This window comes from Antrostomus carolinensis, unplaced genomic scaffold (assembly GCF_000700745.2).
Source record: "Antrostomus carolinensis isolate BGI_N321 unplaced genomic scaffold, ASM70074v2 Scaffold53839, whole genome shotgun sequence".
Lineage (NCBI taxonomy): Eukaryota > Metazoa > Chordata > Aves > Caprimulgiformes > Caprimulgidae > Antrostomus > Antrostomus carolinensis.
Genome location: NW_010338906.1, coordinates 1110 through 16894, shown reverse-complemented (window position 1 = coordinate 16894; position 15785 = coordinate 1110). Strand labels below are relative to the sequence as shown.

The following is a 15785-nucleotide window of genomic DNA, read 5'->3' as shown; positions in this document are numbered from 1 at the left end:
CCCTGGATGTCTTCCCAGGTGGACCTACCTTCCTCACTTGCCTGGCTTCTCAGCACATCTGTTGTTCCTAACATTGTTTTCCCCTTCCCACACATTTACAGCAGTATTATAATAACTAGTTGCTTCTCTTTATCCTTGAATATAGTGCATGGCTGCAGAAAAAGAAGTCATATACAGTATAGCTAGTTTGGGTAACCACCATTTTTTGTGGAAGTTGTATGAATTTAATAATTTCAGACTTACTCGAACTTGGATGACATTGGCCACTGGGTTCAAATTTGTAGGTGGAATAACAGTCAACATAATCTATTAAGCTTTGTTTCCTTAGGAAATGAAGAACAAAAAAGCAATTAGTGGTGATGATAATGACACTATTATTAGTGCTACAATTAATCTGTGATTAACTTCTGATTACAAAAGCACAATTTGACATACACCCTCTGATATTTTGGAAAGCTAAATGTTTTCCATATTATGTAATATATTTCCGGAAATGCTTTTAATTGTATGCAATTCCTTTATCATTTAAGTTACATAGGTTCGCGCTGGGGATTAACATTTTGTATTACTTGTGGGTCTTTGTTTTTAAGTATGAAAACCTCTAATTTTGTACTATTTCTTTCTCCTCTGATTTTATTGCTGCTTGCTCAAAACCTTTTACACTTTTGTTTTGTTTTGGTTTTTTTTCCATAAACTGGAATGATTAATGCTATTGTATTCAACTTTCCTTTGAAGGGCACGGATAACTAAGTAGATTGAGAGGAAAACTTGTTGGACCTGATTTCTGGTTGTTTTTCCAAATGTGGTGTTCTTGGCTTTTATTTCAAATGGCAAATTTTGGTACCTCTTATAATAGTTGTGTAGTTTTGATCCTTGAAGGTATGAGAAAGGCATGTGTTAGAAGTCCATTTTAAGTTATAGAGTTCTTGGAACTTTAGGCCAAAATGTCTACCATTAATGTTTAGTTAGAAAACAGCAAACAACTCTGAAACTGTTGTGTAAAACTTGCTTTCTGATTTAGTCTTACAGTGGAATTTAAGATCCTGCCTATCTTAAAACAGATGAACCAAGAAAAACACCTGATGCAACATTTTGCATGGTATTTTGTCCTGTACATTTCTTCTCTGTTAGTGTGCTCTTCTCTTAAGTTCATCATATTTCAGTAAATCCTTTTAAAAAAAGTTAATTCAACTTCGACCACTTCAGTGAATTTCCTTGACAGTATTGCTTTTCTTCTCTGTTTTTGGTCACACTACAATCAGTAAAGAGGTGGTGAGTTTTAGCGAGGCATTGAGAATGACAGATGAAAAGCAGGATGAGAAAAGTTAAACTAGCTGTGCCAACAAAAATGGATGAGTTACAAATTAAGGAGTTACCCATATATTTGAGACAATTCTCATTGTTTTTCTTTGTATCCATGTCTTTTCCCATGGAATGGACTTGTTGATTCATTCTCCACTATATCTTTGTTCTTCCTTTCTCCTTTTCTTTATTCCTGACCCTGAATTTTCTTACTGTTGTCCTATGTTCTTATTGTTCATATATTTCTCCAGGTATCTTTCATGATCCTTTTACTTCCCTTTTCCAGGCTGGTCGTCAGGTTGGTTTGTTAGAGATGATCCAGTGTCTTTGTTGTCATTCTGTCCTTTTAGACACTGTATTCTCCAGAGGAAATACTGTCTCTGTTCTAGGCTTTGGAAAAAGGGCAGATAATGGTAGTATTTGGTTTGGGTTAATTAGGCAGAGGCTTGTATTCTATGGATTGATGCACCCTATGCTTTTTCCACTTCTTCAGAAATTCCTGTAGATGTACTGAATGACACAGAATTTTACTAGTTCCTAATATAGCCATTATACCTTCTAACAGAACAGGAAATAAATTTTTTAAGTCTTCAGGAGGTACCATTTAAAATATATACTACTAGAGACCCCTGTAGCATGTGTTCATATCTGTACAGATTTCTTTAGTTTGTTTTGTTTTGGGTTTTTTTTAAGAATTCTTCGTAACCAGAATCAAGACATTTCTTGTTTTGTTTTTTTGATTTATTTTTAATTAGCTTCTGAAAGTTCTGATGATAGTGAGCAGGAAGATGACCAAAGTGCCCTGAATGTACATGCTGATGGCAAAGAGGAATCTCAACATGAAGCTGCAAACCAAGATAAAAGCGAACTCTGTCTAAAAGAAGAACAGAACGGTTCATCCCTCCCAGAAGAAACTAAAGCTTTGACAGATGTAGTAGTGGCCAAGTCGGGGTCCAAGTCTCCTGAAAGACTGCGAAAAGAGAAGGAAGAGTTATCTGAAGATACTGACTCTGATGGAGAAGACGAAGCCACAAAGAAGAGAAAGGATGTAAAAAAGGAGGTAGTGGATAAAGCAGCAAAACCACAGGTTAAACGTGGTAAACGGAGATACTGTGTTTCAGAGGAATCTTTAAAGACTGTGTCACCTAATAGAAAGGATGAGAAGTCCAAAAACAAAGACTCCCTTAGTTTAGAAAACAGCAGTAACAGCTCCTCGGATGAAGATGAGGAAGACAAATCTAAACTGAAAATCACCCCGACTAAAAAGTACAATGGACTCGAGGAGAAAAGGAAGTCTTTACGGACAAGTACTTTCTACTCAGGATTTTCTGAAGTGGGAGAGAAGAGAATAAAGCTTCTAAATAACTCTGATGAGAGACTTCAGAACACCAGAGCAAAGGATCGAAAAGATGTCTGGTCAAGTATTCAGGGACAGTGGCCGAAGAAAACACTGAAGGAACTGTTCTCAGACTCTGACACTGAAGCTGCTGCCTCCCCTCCACACGCTGCCCCTGAGGATGCTGCAGCAGAGGAGCAGCTTCAGACTCTTGCAGAAGAAGACATTTCTTTGCCTAGCTCTGAACTTGAAAAGTCTTTGCCAGCTAATGTGGATGTTAAACCTGTGGAGGAGAAACCGACTGAAGTGGGTGAAAAGAAAGTTGAATTTCCAAGCAGTGGCAGTAATTCAGTGCTTAATACTCCTCCTACGACTCCGGAATCGCCTTCATCCGTAACTGTAACAGAGTCCAGTAGACACCAGTCCAGTGTCACTGTCTCTGAGATGCTGCCACCAAATCAAGAAGAGATACGAAGCATTAAAAGTGAAACAGATAGCACAATAGAGGTGGACAGTGTTGCAGGGGAGCTGCAAGACCTCCAGTCTGAGGGAAATATTTCTCCAACCGGTTTTGATGCCAGCGTCAGCTCCAGTAGTAGTAATCAACCAGAGCCAGAGCATACTGAAAAAGGTAAAGGAAAGGGTAAACAGAGCTGTCTTCAACCTAACCAGCTCTCATTTTAGCATTGCTGATGTATTTTCATTCTGTTATGGTTACGTTGCTGGAAAGTTAGTTGTTGGAGGAAGTAGCAGCCTGCTGTCTACTTCAAATGTGTGCAAATGGCATAATCATCTAGTGAATAAAATGCAATCTGCCAAGAAGTTTCTTGGCCTTTCAGTAGGACTTGTGATGGTTGCAATGAGGAATAAAGTACATAAGAATAAAGTTTATATTGGACATGGCAAGAAAAGCCCAGAGCAAACTGTAATACATTGTATAAGGAATATTTACTGTAGAAAGCTGGATACATTTTTAGTACCTTGATTAGAAGTAGAAGATACTGTTTTTTTACATAAAATTTTGATTCTCTGTAAGCTGTTTATTTGGGGGGAGAAAGTGCCAATTATTGCATGCACAGTCAACCATTTCAAACTCACATCTTATGAAATTAGTGTTTAAAAAAAAAATACAAGTCAAACTGATAACAAACATTGACCTTATTAGCTGTGTTTCACTTTCAGATGTGATTTTGTAGATTTTGAAGTTCCTATCCTGAGACCACTAGAGAATAGGGGATGTACTTGGGTACATGATGTCAGTGTAATGCTGCCTGCTTTTAACTGTTTGCAAGGCTGGATCCTAAAGTTTTATTGTGAAAGTCACTGGCTCTTTTATAGTTCCAGCAAAAGTGCAGCTACTTTCACTGTGTTGAAGTGCCTAAAAAATTATTAATACCATAGAAAAAAAAAAAAAACAAAAAACGTCTGAATATTGTCCTTAGAAGTGTTTTTTTCATCTCAGATTTCAGTTAATAATTAAGTGTATTTTCTCCAAATGCCCTTAAGATGTATTACCTTTATCATTGTTTGAATTGTTCTTTTGAAAGAATGCAGCAAAATGTGTTTCCTTAAACAAAGGAAAGAGTTTGGAAGAGGTGAACATATAGCCCTCAAGAAATATGCCTGTATTGCTTTGTTAATTATAGATGTGTAGGTTCAGAACTCAATTTGTTTGCTTTTATATATAAAAGGAAATTATTACCACATTTTAAAAGTTTTACACTATTGCACAATATTAATTTTACATGCATTAGACTTTAACTTCCTCTCTGATTTTGTCAGCACTCTGCCTGTTTTAGAAGACTGGGTTTCTTAATTCAAACGGTTTTGTTACGAGTCATTTTTATGTGTAAGTCAGTGATTGTGGAACAGCTTTTGAACAACTCCTAAAATTTGCTGTTTTAACCGGTCTTTAAGGTCACTTCCAACCCATACCATTCTTTGATTCTATGTACAAGAATTCTTTTATGTTCCTTTTCTACTTTCTCCCCTTGTAGTCACAAATACCAGGAGACTTTTTCCTTTGTTTTTTGTTTGCCTTCTTTTTTTCGTTTCCTTGTTTTTTTTAACATTATTTAAGATTTTTTTTAATACTTTTAGTTTTTTCTCACAGCTTCCAAGCACAACAGGCTTTTTTGAACATTTTTCAGTTTCAGTAGTTCTTGTTAAGTTCTGCAAAAAAAGTATTCCTATTTAATTTTCAGTACTAAAAAAAATAAAATCCCTCTGGTTCAAGAGAAGTTCTTATGATGCATTGGGGAAAGTTATTTGCAATCATGTCACATGTGCACTCTAACCAACAAACTTTGTCAGCCTTTCATCCTCCTTCATCTCCTCTTATCAATATAAAAGCTGAGCTGTATGAAGAATAGGCAGGAACAGTCACATTGCTGTCTACAAACTTAAGCTCTGAAGTGGGTTTTTTTAGACTTTGAGAAAAGCACACAGAAGTGCAAGTATTTACTTAATTTCTGTTTATTTCTCCCCCCTCCCTTCTTTTTTCAATTATAGTCTGTACAGGCCAAAAAAGACATAAAGATGCTCAGGGAGGAGGCAGCTCCTCAAAAAAGCAGAAAAGAAGCCACAAAACATCTGTGAACAACAAAAAGAAGAGTAAAACTAGTAAGTACAGCAGCTCGTTGTGAAATGAAATGTGTGAAAGTATCGTGTCATTTGTTTGAATGATGGTAGGAGGCGAAGACTGGGAATAAAAAATGTATTAGGACAAAATGTTCTCATCAGGGATTTCTTAATATTGTTTAAAGGAAGAAACTAAGAAACTTGCTGAATGCCAAAACGTTTTTAAATGTCTTGTGTTATTTCTGGGCCTGTTTATAAGAGATGCTTTATGTCACGTAATTGAAGAAGGCTTCAGTAAAGTGAATATTTCACGCTTGGTAGAATTGTGACAAGAATCTCTGTGGCGTGATAGCTGCATGTTTTAGAGGCAACTTGGATGAAGTTATACTTAGTATTTTCTGCAGGTGAGTTTTTAGAGGTTAATATCTCTTCCACTAGCAAATATGAGAATAATTCCAGAAAAATATAGGCTCTGTTTTCTTCCTATATTATCTGTTATACCTTCAGTAAATCATGCAGCTTTTAAAGCGTTTCTGTAGAAGCTAATTAGAATAGAAACCACAGTACTGGGGAAGAGAAGCTTAATAAAAGCAGAGGAGTATTAGAGAGACACATGCACATGTGTTCAGGAGACAGTGAGATCTATTACTGTCTGATCTCAGTGTTAATAAAAAATACCAGGGAACAATCAGCTGGAGATTGAAGCCAAGATGATAGCTGTAAAAAATGCAGTGGAAGCAAGGTTAGAAAGCATATGCTATGCCTTTTTTTCCACTCTCTTCCTCTCCATCCCACCTCCCATCTTTTCTTTCTTTTAACAGCTTTTAGTAAAACTCTGCTTTCTGGTCTGGTATTTGCTTTCACCCCACCCATCCTTCACGTTCATTGATCTCCTCTTCACATTCTGTCATCCTTTTTTCGTTCCATTTCACTAATCTCCTTCCGTAATCCTTATTCTTTCCTTCACACCAGGAATTAAAGTAACAAAATAAACTGAATTCACAGAACTAATACACTATTTTTTTCCTTGCCATTGTTCCCTTTGATTTGGTGAATTTATCCCTTTTTATCAACCTGTGCCTTTGTCAGGATGCCTGTACTTCAGAGCTAGAATTGTTTCTTACACTGTGTACAGTCCTTGGTGTGTATGCACTCTTTTTGTTAGACTTCGGGCGTTGCTGTATGTACTGAGGGCAACAAATAGATAAAATACGGAGTCAGTTGTGAGCAAAAAATGCTTTTTGCAAAATTCAGGTGTACCAGTTAAAGCTGCTTTTGTAGCAGCTTCAACTCTTGCCTTTGCATTAAGCCAGCAGACAGCAGCAGCTTTGCAGCCAGCCAAGTTCTTTCATACCACGTGTATGTGGTACAAAAGAACGTTGTTGTTCAGTTTTTCTAGTGTAGATCACGAGATCATAAAGACCAGAACCAAAAGAGACTTTCAGGGTTCATTTTGTCAGCACCTAGGGCAGGTACATCTGAGGCATAAGTTTCTCTTGATAAATATTAATTAAACGTGTTTTTAAAAACAACTCTAATGTTGGAGATTCTGCAGCTTCCCTGGGCATTTTATTCCAGTGCTTCACTAGACTTCAGTTGAATTATAATCTTTTGCTCCTGCTTCCACCCTAGTTTTATTTGTGTAATGCTAAACAAGCTTCATCCTTCCAGTCACCACTCATAAATCATGTCTCTTAGAGACATTATTTTGTTACTCTTCTTTGGGTGCTTTGATAAGAAAACTGTTCAGTTCAGCCTGTTGCTTTATATCAGCATGAGGTGAAGTTCTTCTGTTTTGAGTCAACTGAAGATGTTTTTCTGCAATTAAAGAATTTGATCATCACCTTTTAGGATTTTTGTAGATGATGTCACACAAATTCAGATTATTGCTAGTCATTTTAGCACAGAAAGCCTACAATAAACAAAGGTGACATAAAGGCTAAGAAAAAGACCAGTTGTTTACTCATTTCTGCTGCATATGTCCTAGGAGTACAGTGAAAAGTTTGTCTGTAACTAGTACCTCTGAAACAGGACAGAAGTTTGATATATGGAATGCTGTATTAGAAATTAATATTAAAAAAGGAAGGTAAACAAGAGTTAGTACATAGTGATTAGTGTTGCTGACTGTTTTAGAAAAAGCATAGCCCCGAAAACAAAATACACGGCTAAGTTTTGCACCTACAGTGACACAGCGACTGCCTCTTTGCCGTGTTTTCTCATGTAGGCATTTAGTTATGGATATGGTTCTAAAGCAACAAGTGTGAGACTGTCTTGAACTGTTCAGAGAGTAGAGTGCACCTTCCCTATGAGGACCTCGAGCAGTTGGATTGTATTCAAGAATCTCCTTACAAGAAGCGTGTCCCTACCCCACCCACTTATGTTCTTGCGCACACGCTTTCAGCAATACACTTACCAGTCTTCAGGACGGGCTGTGGAGCCACAGTCTGGTACTGTTATCCACCCTCTAGCTCTGTGGGATTTTGGTTCCCATAGGTCCACATAATAGCTATGGATCTCCCTGCGCAGCACCTAACTGGTTTCCCTTTCACGGCATGCCAGAATTAGAGGGGCCCCATTATATACCAGTTCTGGGGTTCTGTATTTAGGCACTAGTGATGCAGAGAGCTGTGTGCCAAGCTTCTGTACCAGGATGGATTGTATCATTTTAGAGTAAAAGGATTTTGGTCAAATAAACTCCTATTATATGAAAATCAGCACAGGGTAGCTTCTGATGAGTTTTGGTTTGGGCAGGAAGGTTGCTTTGTTTTGTAACAGTATCTTCTTGTTTCTTCAGCAAACAGCAGTGATAGTGAAGAACTATCTGCTGGTGAAAGTCTGTCCAAGTCTCAGTCAGCAAAATCTGTTTCTACTGGCATGAAATCTCACCAAACCAAATCACCCGCAAGAACACAATCTCCAGGAAAATGCGGGAAAAATGGAGAGAAGGAGTCTGATCTCAAAGAGCAGAATAATCGTTTGCCCAAAGTTTACAAATGGAGTTTTCAAATGTGTAAGTATTTTCTTTAGAATTCGCCTGGTGTGGTCTTGCCAGTATAGTATAAGGCAGATTTTGGAATTCTGTATATATTGATTTTTTTTTTCCCTAAAATTATTCTATCCTCAATTTGTTTAATTTTATTATAAATAATGATTTAAATAGTGGGTTTTTGCAATTGCAGTGCACGAAACTGCCTATATCATGCTCTTCTTCAAATACCCTTTTTAGATAGGGCTCCTGCGCTGACTTGTGGTTCTTGCAGTCTTGTGCAGACCTGTCAGTCTGGCATGAATGTTACCCACTGTATGTGCTCCTTGTGTTGATGTTTTCTTGCTGGTTTACTCCTCATTCTCTAGTTATTGTTCACACACTTGCATGATTGATTTATAACTTTCCCTTTCCATTTTGCTTTAGTGAACCAGGACATGTTTACTATTTCTAGTAATAAGAACTTGCAGTGTGTTTGTGTCAGGCAGCTGTGGGTACATGTATAGCTAGCAGTGAGCAGTGTTGAAAGGATCATGTGTTTGCCCATCTGTAGTTTATGAGTGCCTCAATATTAATGCAGCTTTTTCATTGCCTCTGTGTGTGTGTGCTATTGCAACATTATTTGCAGCAAGGAGAAAAGAGAAGTAAGATAAGATATCAGATGACCGAAGCCTTCTTCCTCAATATAATAATAAGGAAACAATTGAAAACAATTATTTAAAAACAAAAACTTGCTATTTTTGGCCCCCTCTCTTACGGCATCTGGGTGTTTAATTGTCTGTTCAACAATAAGTTGTTGTCCTTAGTACAAACCACAGGTGTATAGCATTGCATGAGTTGCTTTGTCTTTGCTCTTAAAGGTCAAATTGAAACTGTGTGGTGTGACTGATTTAAATTGCTTCTTAAAGTAATCCACAGTATCTCATTCAGTATTCACAGATGACCTTAGTATATGTCAAGTTTCTGAAGTTCTCAGAGCATTATGATGTGCTATTCTGCACTGTGTCTCAGGCTTTGTGAAGGCTGCTGTTCCTCGTGCTAAGTGGGAACAGGAAAGACCTGGCACAGTACACTGTGCAGACACATTTGCTGAATTTTTTTGTGAGTGGCATCCTCTGCCACTGGTGTGCCCAGGGAATTCTCTGCTTAGCCAGCTGCTTCTGTGGTGAGAGAATCTGACCCTGCATTTTTTTTCCTCCAGCCCTGAATCTCAGTGTTACTCTACAGTAAAAGTATTCTTCTCCTAGTCGTTCTTCACAGTCAAGTTACATTCTTCTCTTCATGACCATGTAATGTAATAGGTCTTTATTATCACTTCTGGGCCTGCTGAGATTCATCAGGCAGATTTCCTGTGCAACACATTCTAAGAGCTTTGCTCCTTCCTTCCTTTCTACCTTGGCTACATTGCGTGTGCCACGTCTGCTTGGCAGAAGTTGTACTTAGGAGTGCTGTTTAACACGTTTCCTGCTCTTACAGGGGTCTAAGACACTTGCAGTGTCTCTGAGCTTTCTTGAGCTTCCTTCAGCCTCCCACAGCCTAATATAGTTGTGGCATTTGGTCCTTTGGTGCTAGCTACACTGTAGGTTGATGAAGTGCATTCTGTTCCTCACAATAGTTTAAATAATTCTTAAATGTCTTCAAATGAAGTATCTCCAGTGCAGCTTACCTGTGGCTGAAAGGGACTGGACCCAGGTAGTTCCTCCTGCCTGTGCCCCCCGCAGCTGCGTGCCACACTGTGGGGAGCTCCTAGCTGGAAGCAGCCAGAGGGGCAGCTCCTGTGCTGGCCATGTTCATAGACATCCCCACGTGGGATACCTGCAAGGAGGTCCTGTAGAGTTAGTTATTAACTAACTTATGCCACGGACTCAATTAGGACCAGCTCACAGCTATTCAGATTCCTGTTGTAAACTGCTTGTTTTGTAACAACCAAGACAAGTCGGGCCAGACTGACCTTCCTGGTGTATTAGGCCAAACTGAGCTCTAGCAAGGACTCAAAGCAACAGGCTCAAAGTTAGTTTTGGCCCCTATGTTTTCACCAGTTGTCTTTTTTTTTCTTTTTCTTTTTTTTTTTTACCCTCCCCTTTTCCTTCCTATGAGGAGAAGAATGCATGTATTTTCTTCCTCTCCCACTTTCCATGGTGGTTATCTTTTAAAAAATATTTAAAGATGTACAAAGTTTGTGATAATAAACAGCAACTGCTGTTGCTTTTTTCTTGGCTTTGCTGTCTGCTACCTGAGAGCACATAACTAAGATGTGAGTACTTCCCACTTCACTGAAATTCAGAAGTATTTGGAAATGCTGCAATACAATAATTAACAGAGGTTGTTTAACTTGCAGCTGACTTGGAAAATTTGACTAGTGCGGAACGCATAACAGTTCTTCAAGAAAAATTGCAGGAAATCAGGAAACATTACCTGTCCTTGAAATCTGAGGTGGCTTCCATTGACCGAAGAAGAAAGCGCTTAAAGAAAAAAGAGCGGGAAAGTAAGTGCTGGGAACTAAATTCCACTTTTAGGGGGCTAAATTGCATGTCATGTTATTAAGGTGTTAACAACAATTGGATAATTTTTAGGGAGATGTGTTAGTAGTGTAGGTTTGCTTCATTTTTTAAACATTTTATACAGTTATTTTATGATCTTTAGAAAGTGTGGTTCAGGTATCTGGTGACTGTGTAAGGGGAAAAACATTTAGAAGGCATGCAATTTGTTTAATTCTGTTTAGGCAGAAATACTTTATACAGAAATATAAACTTTTCTACGCAGTGAACAAAGTATCTAAGGTTATTAATAACTTATAACTTTTCTTCAAGTTATGCAATAATTTACTGTAATATTGCTTGTGTGTCTGTTTAGTGCTTTCCTTTTAGAATAAGTGATTTATTTTGCGTTTAAGGAACACCATCAATTAAGTCTGATTTCCCTGGAGCTGCTTTACCTGTTGCTGTAGGGAATGTTCTAGTGTGCCTGCTTCTAGCAGAATTAAAAGGATTATTTTCTCCATGTCTTGTTTATGTGTACACTTAAGAGACAAATATGGGGACAAACTTTTTAGCAGGGCCTGTTGTGGTAGGACAAGGGTTAATGGTTTTAAACTAAAAGAGGGTAGATTTAGACTAGATATAAGGAAGAAAATTTTTGAGTGTGGTGCGACACAGGTTGCCCAGAGAGGTGGTAGAAGCCCTATCCCTGGAAACATTCAAGGTCAGGCTGGACGGGGCTCTGAGGAACCTGATCTAGTGGAAGGTGTCCCTGCTCTCTGCAGGGGGTTGGACTAGATGGCCTTTCAAGGTCCACTCCAACCCCAACCATTCTATGGTTGTATGATAAGAAGAAAGCGTGACATGCCATGTGCAGTAAGATTTTATGGCTGCAGTCATCACCAGGGGAACCACAGTTGCTTCTTGGTTGCCGGAGCAGGGGGTGTGTGGAGATTCAGTGCTGGGACAAGGCCCTGCCTGTGCTGACACCCCCAGGAGAGAAGGGGAACAATTGACTGTGCTGGCAAGTCAGGAATGAGCTCTGGCATCCCTTAGCTGGGCCCTTCGTCTGGGTGGCCAATGAGCCAGGGCCGCAAGGGGCAATGCTGTGCTGTCTTCTGAGTACTTCCCACAAAAGCTAGAGAATGGAGGCTTTTTTTCTTTTCAAGTAGTACATCTTAGTTGCTGGAGTCAGTATATACCAGTGCTTGTTGTTGGATGGGAAAACATTGTTATTGCTTAATTTGTACATTTTTATAACCTGTGTTTTCCTTTTCCTGTGCAGGTGCCGCTACTACATCATCTTCCTCCTCATCACCTTCCTCTAGTTCCATTACGGCTGCAGTTATGTTAACTTTAGCAGAACCATCTATGTCAAGTTCATCACAGAATGGAATGTCAGTTGAGTGCAGGTGACAGCAGGACTTGCCAAAGCACTTTGCACTTAATGGCTGCTGAGGGCCACTCTTTCTTTCTTTTTTTTTCTTTTTCTTTTTTTTATACTGCACAGTGGCACAAAATTCAGACAAGCACTATTTTGTATTTAAAGTTGTTTCTTGACAAGCTAACTTTGCACTTAAGTGCACTTTTACGAAGAAAAAGTACAACAAACTGCTTTTCCTCGAGCAATAATTGTTTCCAACTTGTCTGGGAATTGTAAGTATAGTGACTCGAAGGCCTTCCACTGTGGCAAATGGAGGCTGTTCACTGCCTGTAGAGACAGTACAATAAGCATATAGTTGTTGGGTTGATCTAAAGAAATGTGGTAAGGCTTACTGTATTCCCTGGTATTTTGTTAAAGCTGGAACATTTGATATTTTTCCATTTATTTATGACAAATATTGAACCTATTTTCATTTGTACAAGCTAATTGTTTTTTAACTGCTAAGTCACCTTATAGTGGCTTTAATTGTATACGTCAAGCACATGTATTCAATTCAAAACCTGCAGTTAGTAGGATGTTTGACATCAGTCCTGATAACCAAATACAAGGATTCCTTTAAAAAAAAAAAAAGGCAAACAAAAAAAGACTGACTAATGTTTACAGGTTTGAATTAGGCTTAAATAGGTTACTCTGGGTTTTAAGAACCCATTAATTGGAATGAAACTACTGTACTTTGCCATTTTTCTATAAAACAGTATTTTTTTTTTAATTTTGATAAAATACATTATGAAAAAGAAAGAAAATGGCTAACAAACTGTATTAAATCTTAATGTATAAAGATTGTATTTAGCCAGTTTAAAGTGTATATTTATTCATAATGGATTATAACAGTTATATTTTTGTGTTTTCTTGTAAATGTTTCTTTTCCCTTAAAGCAACAAATACTTCATTTGTAATGCTTATTTTATTACGAGCTTCAAGGAGAGGACTTCAAGACGGAGTAAGGTGTGAGGTTATAATTTGTGGTTGCTGATATGAACACTGCCACAAAAGGATAGTTGTTTTTAAAATAAATAGCTAGCTGAGTGGTAGACATTTAATTTTTTAAATGCCTTGTACAAATTCCAAAACCAACTTAAAACTGTTTTCACTTGTATTGATTTTATGTTGTATGGATCCCAAGCTCTCTCCTGTTAATTATATACCTTTGTAAGACATTTGTATATTGCGGAAGTGTTCATTCAAGCTATTTAATACCTGGCACTGTTAATACACAGTACTTTATTGTACAGATTGTTTTACTGTTTTAATTGTAGTTCTGTGTACTTCTTTTGCCTGGGGAAATAGGGGCTGGCATGTTTTTCTTTGTTTTCTGGCAATACAACATGTAAGAATTCAAAGCATTTTGTTTGTAGATGCTAGAGTGTCAGAATCCTTTACATTTGACTTTTCTAAGAAAAGCATTTTCAGTCTTCGTAGTGTGTGCTTAAGGTTAACTGATTTTATTGAAAATGGTTTCAAAGTATTCAGAATTGTACAGGACTGTAAAAATTTGTTGACAAACATTGAAGGAAAAGCTTATAGAAAAAAAGCTATAAAATATATATTAGGTTCTGCAGAAAATGGAGAATTATGTAATATATTGTACAAATGTAAGCAAAGGCCTCTGAAATAAAATGCCATAGTTTGTGAATCCCTGATTTTGTTTCTAACAGTTTAATTAAGCAACCATAGTGTGTTTGTTAAAATGACATCGAGCTGCAGAATCGGTTTAGCAAGTGATCTTTGAGGTGATGTAAAAGGCATATAAAGATAAGCTACAGCAGGTACACTGGTCTAATTTTCCTCTTAGCAATTAATTCAAATTCATCCTCTTTTTCAGAAGAAAGGGAAAGCATGGCCCATTGAGATCATTAAGGCAGCGCCGGTCGAAAAAAAGATGAATTTTGATTTACATTAATTCAGGTAGTTTGAAAATCTAAAAGCTCCTGAAGATACTTACTGACTTCTGATACCGACTGCCTCAAGTTCAGCTTCAGTAGAAATTAAACTGGAATAAAAGTTTTAGTGTTACCTGTTTATATCGTGTCTGGCCGTAGCTCAGTTGACCAAAATACTGTTACACCTGCAAAATGATAGATTACTGATGAGACTGACAAATAACAAACCATGATAAACTTTGGAAACACTGACTGTTAATAATTATCAGTGATATGAGACTGCCAGGAGTAATTTTAATAATTTCAGTGGGCCTACTGAGGTGATACTACATATGTTTAAGCTTAGCAGAATCAGAGTTGTGATAGTTCAGTTCTGCCCTTCAGTCTCAGTAGGCATAACCGGTATTGATTTAACTGGGAACTGCATCTGGGTAAGCAAGAGCTAATTCAGCTCTCCACTCACCACTAGATCTTGATGAGCTCTCAGTTTTAGTGCCAGCACTTTGGCGTCGATGTGACAGTTGTTGTGTTTTATGAGAGGATTTCTTTGTTCACTTGTTTAAAACAGGGATTATTAGTCACTCCCACCTCCCAAATCGAGTTTTTGCAGAAAATAGGATTTTTACTGTTCTTTAATACAGAGACTATTTCATTTTTGTTGTACATCTCATGCAGTTTAATGACTAGTCAAAAATCTGTTCTGCATGTTTATGTTGCCCCTCCTCTGTGAAGTGTGTCTGTAAGTGGTACTGTCCAGGTTCACGTTACTTGTGTCGCAGTGGTTACAAAGGAAGGTGCCTTTGGCAAACTGTTAGCCAGGCAATTTCATCCCAGGTTCCACTGAGTCAAATCTGAGCTTCTTTTCAGGTTACATATTGTAATGTGGCTTTACAGGTGGGTGTGCTCCCTGATTGGCATACACACTCTGCTTACTGCTGAGAAAGTTTCCCACTAGCAGTGATTGTTGGGCTGTGCCCACACTCTTGAGCACCTGCTCAGACCATGATCTGAAAGGCAAAGTGTGACAAGCTACCCCTCCTTTATACCTTGGCTGAGCAACAGAATCAGTTTTGCATGTCTCATGTTTGATTGTGTTGAGAAGAGCTGAGAGTGTAGACTACCTGCATACGCTGAGAGAAAGCACACCGTGCTTGGAGGCTGTCTGCGTTGCTCCTGACTCTCTTTGTTTATAGTCTCCCCCAATGCTTGTACTTACTGTGTGGTTTCCATCATGCTGTGAAATTTTCCTGCCACCATAGCGCTCAGACTCACTCTGGCACAGTTCCTGGAGGCTGTATGCCTCTTGTTGAGCTTCAGAAATTATGAATCTCTGAAATCAGCCAGCTGAACGCTTGTCCAATGTAATTTTGATGGTTCAGCCTGGTCTGCCCCACCTCTCGCCTAAGAAAATGCTCTATTGTGTGAAGGTAAGATTGGAAAAGCCGATACAAGTAGTGCAGCAGCCACCTGCTAGTTTTTAAGAATTTGTGTGTTCTCTTGGGCTGATGCCATCACCAAGGGTCCCTACCTTTCGTGGCATCCAGAAGGCCAGACAAGAGATGCCTGGTGTGTGTGTAAAGAGTAACACTTCACCTTTATTCCATAGCTGGATTACTTGTTTTGCCTTTGGTTGGATATTGGTGCCAACAAAAACAAAGTGCATACAATGTTACAACAGAAGAGCTGTTTGTATTTGCTTGAGCCTTTAAGTGCCTGGTAATTTTCTGTGCCTTTTCAACAATTATTACCATATCCTCTAGCTAGCATTTGAAATTACATT

General features: G+C 38.3%; 1 protein-coding gene across 1 annotated transcript; it reads left to right on the top strand.

Moving 5' to 3' along the window:
- Positions 1 to 2057: 2057 nt before the first annotated feature.
- ARID4B (AT-rich interaction domain 4B) lies at positions 2058 to 13757 on the top strand (the record flags this gene model as incomplete). Its single annotated transcript, XM_010175647.2, has 5 exons — positions 2058 to 3269; positions 5150 to 5260; positions 8013 to 8228; positions 10543 to 10689; positions 11967 to 13757. Coding segments are annotated over 5 exons (1817 nt in total), but the record flags the coding sequence as incomplete, so codon positions are not given.
- Positions 13758 to 15785: the final 2028 nt, after the last annotated feature.